The sequence below is a fragment of the Myotis lucifugus genome, unplaced genomic scaffold (genome assembly GCF_000147115.1).
Source record: "Myotis lucifugus unplaced genomic scaffold, Myoluc2.0 scaffold_434, whole genome shotgun sequence".
Lineage (NCBI taxonomy): Eukaryota > Metazoa > Chordata > Mammalia > Chiroptera > Vespertilionidae > Myotis > Myotis lucifugus.
The window spans coordinates 96,025-101,364 of record NW_005871482.1 but is presented as its reverse complement, the minus strand read 5'-3'; the positions used below and the strand labels follow the sequence as shown (position 1 = coordinate 101,364).

General features: G+C 55.4%; 1 protein-coding gene across 1 annotated transcript in view; it reads left to right on the top strand.

The window, feature by feature from the left end:
• The window catches only part of LOC102419557 (insulin gene enhancer protein ISL-1), a 9,963-nt gene extending 5,318 nt beyond the window's left edge, over positions 1 to 4,645 (top strand). Inside the window, 3 exon segments of the mRNA XM_023744175.1 lie at positions 484 to 835; positions 2,054 to 2,221; positions 4,245 to 4,645. Coding sequence (XP_023599943.1) covers positions 484 to 835; positions 2,054 to 2,221; positions 4,245 to 4,361 — 637 coding nt within the window. The 3' untranslated portion in view covers positions 4,362 to 4,645.
• The last annotated feature ends 695 nt before the right edge of the window (positions 4,646 to 5,340 follow it).

The window sequence follows — 5,340 nt, the reverse complement described above, 5'->3', positions numbered from 1 at the left end:
TGGGTTCAGTCACATCACAAACACCCAGGTAGATGAGGACTAAGGAAGACCAAGGACTGGAGAGCCGGCCCAAATGCCCCGTTTCTTTAGCCCCTGGACACGAGTGGCCCCTCCGCACTGAGTCCACGGCTCTCCTGCAGGACTGTCCTGTGTTGCAGACACCTTGGCTGGCAGGGCCTCTGGCTGCCCTGGCGTGTGCTGCGTCCCCTTCCCCGGAGCCCTCCGTGCCCTTGGCCCAAGCGTCCGGAGGTGGGGCTGCTTGGTGTCACCTGGGCCCGCCCTGGGTGCTGGGGAAGGCCCGGAGGGAGGAGAGGGGACGCCGAAAGGGGCCACCCGGGCTCCGAGCCGGGGCCAGGCACTGGGACGCGCGCCCCTTTGCGACCTGGGTGCTGACAGAGCAGGGACAGGGGCAGCTCGGGCGCGGATGACTCCGTTGTGACCACAGATTCGAGAGCGAGGTTTTGCTCTGCCTCGGCGGCCAAGCTCTGGGCGGCGGGGAGGGGGACCCCGGCCCCTGGCCCGCGCTCACGGCGCCCCTCGCCCCGCAGCCGAGCCCATCTCCGCGCGGCAGCCGGCCCTGCGGCCGCACGTGCACAAGCAGCCGGAGAAGACGACCCGCGTGCGGACGGTGCTGAACGAGAAGCAGCTGCACACGCTGCGGACCTGCTACGCCGCCAACCCGCGGCCCGACGCGCTCATGAAGGAGCAGCTCGTGGAGATGACGGGCCTGAGCCCCCGCGTGATCCGGGTCTGGTTCCAGAACAAGCGCTGCAAGGACAAGAAGCGCAGCATCATGATGAAGCAGCTGCAGCAGCAGCAGCCCAATGACAAGACCGTGAGTGTCGCCGGCCGGAGGGGGCGGGGAGGGCGCGCGCCAGGAGCCCAGGCTGCCCAGGCTGGCCGGAGGCCTCGGTGTCCACCCTGCTTGGGAGCAGGAGCCCTGGAAGGCGGCCCCACACCCCAGGGCCAGCCTGATTGGGGGTGGAGGGTGGGAGGGTTAACCCACTACCCCAGCCTTCACGGGTGGGCTCATGCCCCTCAACCTTCACGGGTGGGCTCATGCCCCTCAACCTTGTCCCCTTGTCCACACAGGGACCCCTCTGCGGGCAGGCGGAGCGGCCAGGCCTGGCTCTGTGTTTGACATTCAGGTCCTCAGCTCTAGGTGCCCTGAGAGGAGGGAGGGACAAGGCTTGGCTTTCTCTGAAATCCAGGGGAGGGGGGAGGGGTACCCTGGAGGCCCCCCCCCAGTCCCCTGCCCTCCACCGGCTAGGCCTTCTGCAGCACCTTGAGGCCTGTGATGTCCCCCAAGGTGACCCCAAAGACAGGGCACCCTCTGCTCAAAGTCAAGCCCAGGCTGCAGAGATGTCAGGCCCTGGCACTGTCCCCCCCTCTCCTCCCTGGTCACAGCAGCTCCCACCACAGGCCTTCTGGTTAAAAGAACCTCAAGAGTTCCTTTTTCCCCCCCTCTTTTGCTTTTTACTGCTTTGGCCCTATTTTTAAATGCCATAAAACCAGCTGTCATTAAACTTGGCAGGCCGGCCCAGCCCGGGCCAGGGCACTTTCTAAGCTGGTTAGTGCTTAATAGTACCACAGCCGCCAGACCCAAGGGCTGGAGGGCGGGGGTGGCCTGCAGGGAGAGCCGCCTGGAGAAAACCTAACCGAACAGCTCAGCTCGGTGAAACTGCCCAGGAGGCCACCCTGTCTAGAGCTGAAGGGAGGCCTCGCCGGCCTCTGCGGCCTGTGGCCTGGGATGGCCGCCGGGGAACAGGGATTCGCCATGAGAGTCGGGGAAAGAGGGAAGTTACAGCAGAGTTCGTTGTAATGAGGCCCAAGCAGACCTAATAGTCCAGCCCACAGAAGCAGAAAAACAAAACACAGTAAAACAACAGGGAACCCCAGCTCACATCCATAGGTGCAGCAGATTAACCGAGTCAATAAAGGCCACCATAGAGATAAGATAATGCCTGGGCATATTTGTTCAGCCCGAGCAGACAATGGAGGGAGGGCGTTCGCTCATTAACGTGTTGGGGCGGGGTGGGGGCCTCGTTCACAGAACATCCAGGGGATGACAGGAACGCCCATGGTGGCCGCCAGTCCCGAGAGGCACGACGGTGGCCTGCAGGCCAACCCGGTGGAGGTGCAGAGTTACCAGCCGCCGTGGAAAGTACTGAGTGACTTCGCCTTGCAGAGTGACATAGATCAGCCTGCTTTTCAGCAACTGGTGAGTGTCAGCTCCCAGCGCAAGTCTCCACCAGCAAGGAGGTTCTGGTGTAGCCGCCTCGAAAAGAAAGATCCCAGGGGTGGGGGTGGGGGGGACGAGTGCTTCCCTGGGCCCAGGGTTGGGCAGAGATGAGGGTGGTGTGGGGAGGAGGAGGAGCAGGCTCGCAAGGAAAACAAACCTCCCGTGAGCCTTTTCTGTGGGCGCCGTCATTTGACCATCCAGGCTGCATTGTCTGCCAGTCCTGCTTTGATGGATTGGCCTCAAGGTGCCTGACTAAATCGCCCTGCGTGGGAAGGCGCCGGGCTTGCAGAAGCACACCTCTCCGACTGGGGAGTGCGGAGGGACTTGAGAGAGCACCTTGACACTTTAATCAGCAATTAGTATATGCCCTCCCGCCTCAGCTCCTAGAGAACGGGGTGTTTCAGGGCCTAAATCAAAGCGATGTTAGTAATGTGGACCTGCATGATCAGTGTCATTACCAGTGGGCAGCAGGCATCTGTCTGGGTGCAGGTTCAGATACATCAAGAAAGAGTCCAGTTATTATTCAAAGACAGGACCGATAGGATAGCCCTTATTGTGTTACAATAGCCCTTTCTGGGACTGCCCTCATCTGAAAGTGGGACTGTTGAAACATTTTTAAGTATAGGAGTTCAAATTTCACACTTAGTGACATACTGTCCAGCATGTATTTAGCAAAAGGGAACACGAGTTCGACCCATCAGAGAGATACTAGGTGAAAATCTCTTAGAATGCTTCACACATCCAGAAAAGAGAAAAGGAGCTCACCTTTCACCTACAAAAGGCTTAAAGGTCAAGATAAGTAAGATTATTAAATCTACGTCCTCTGTGGTATATGTACACATAAGATTTTTTTTTTTTTTTGCTTAAATAGTAAACAGCCCTAGAGAATCTTGTATGACATAAGGTCTATCCTAAAAGCTTGTTCCTTTCCTTGGAAATGACAGTTTAATTGAGGTTAGCTTTTTACCCTCACATTACCTGGAGGGCATTTTCTTCCGCTGTGGCCACACGTAGGTAATGTCCCTGGTTACCCAGGCCTGGCCCAGGTTTCTGTCTGTAAGTCGGCCGGCTGGGAAAATCTGAGGAGTCCTTTGACCTCCCAGTGGGAAAGCTGAGCATCGAGGAGAGGAAGGTGCCTCTGGAATGAGGAACCGTCACTTCTTTAAAGTCAGGTTAATCTCATGAGTTATTTGGGTGGAACCTGGACCCTAGAGGGCAGGTGGGGGAGAATGCGGGGCAGCTTCCGAAAAGGCAGTGACGGATGTGAGCAGAAGGAGGAACCCAGGCAGGAGGCGTGGGTGGGGGCTGGGCAGAGAAGGAGCTTTGCGGCAGCAACATGACTTTCTCGGCTCCAAAGGAGCCCCGTATTTATAATGCGATGACGTTATAATCTATGGGTCTCCTCTGGGAAGCGAGAGCCCGGCTTAAAGAGAAAGAGGAGACGGAGAAAGGCCCACAGGCTGCAGGGCCAACGAGGAAGGAGGCCCCGGCTGCGAGCCCTTGGAGGAGGCCATCACTCTTCCTTGGGGCCTCCCCGGCATCGCCGGTCACAGGAGCTGAGCGATCGGAGTGTGTGTTACGGATTTTCCAGCTCAAGGGGAGAGGCTGTGATGCCTGGAGACAGCACTCGCCTGCTCCCGGGGCAGCACGTAGCCCGCAGGAGGATTTTATCTCGGGCATGCGTGGTAGAGTCCCGATGCATCCTACAGTGGGAAACACGTTTGTTCTAAATAATTGAAGGCAACATAAGGTTGGGAATTCAGGTTCAGCTCCAACAGGTCTCTTGGAGGATGGGAAATGGAGAGGGATTCTCCTCAAATCCCTTTCCTGGGAGGCTTGCTTTAAGCCTGTTAAAATGGAGTCCCGTCCCCGGATAGCTCTCTCTACATATCTCTCTGTCTACACACACCGGTCCCGCAGGCACCCCCACACAGACGATCTGATCATCCTTTTCTGTGTGTGATCAAAGCCTCCTTCATTCACGTCTCAACCTTCCCCGCAGGTCAATTTCTCCGAGGGAGGACCGGGCTCGAACTCCACCGGCAGCGAAGTGGCCTCCATGTCCTCGCAGCTCCCGGACACCCCCAACAGCATGGTGGCCAGCCCCATCGAGGCCTGAGGACACTCACCACGCAGATGCATTTTTTCCCTGTTGGAGACAGTGGGAGCCCATCCCGTTGAACTCCGAAACACGAGTATTTAACGACCCAGTCCATGGAAACTGAATTGAGGAAATGAATGCTCCATGAAATGCACGAAGTCTGTTTTAATGACAAGGTAATATGGTAGCAACACTGTGAAGACAATCATGGGATTTTACTAGAATGAAAACAAACAACAAAGCAAAACCCGAACCCAACACACGCTATCCAGTGACCTTAGGAGGACTGAGGAAAAAAAAAAGACGTTTTTAAAACGTAGAGGATTTATATTCAAGGATCTCAAAAAAAAAAAAAGCGCTTTCATTTCATTGCCCATCTAGAGAGAAGCCGACGTAGCGATGTTTCTAGTCCGCCCTGCGCTGAATGGTGCTGTTTCTGTGTGGGTCCCCGGCTTTGCCAAACAGGAGCCGCAGGAGGAGCGGCTCAAAGGCCCTTTCAGGAGAGGGCGCTGGTCGGCGCGGTTTCCCGTTGACTTAACAAGGGGTTAATTGAAAGCCTGGGTTTCTTAGCATGGCCCTTTTTTTTTTTCCTTTGGCCCCTTCTCCCCCGCCTCCTCTTTTTTTGAGATCCATCCTCTATCAAGAAGTCTGAAGCGACTTTAAAGGTTTTTGAATCCAGATTTAAAAACCGACTTATAAAGCATTGCAACAAGGTTACCTCTATTTTGCCACAAAGCGTCTCGGGATTGTGTTTGACTCTCCTGTCTGTCCAAGAACTTTCCCCCCAAAGATGTGTATAGTTATCGGTTAAAATGACTGTTTCTCTCTCCTCTCTCTCTCTCTCTCTCTCTCTCTCTGGAAATAAAGAGGAAAAGAAAAAGGAAACTTTTTTTTTGTTTGCTCTTGCATTGCAAAAAAATTATAAAGTAATTTATTATTTATTGTCGGAAGACTTGCCACTTTTCATGTCATTGGACATTATTTTTTTGTTTGCTGA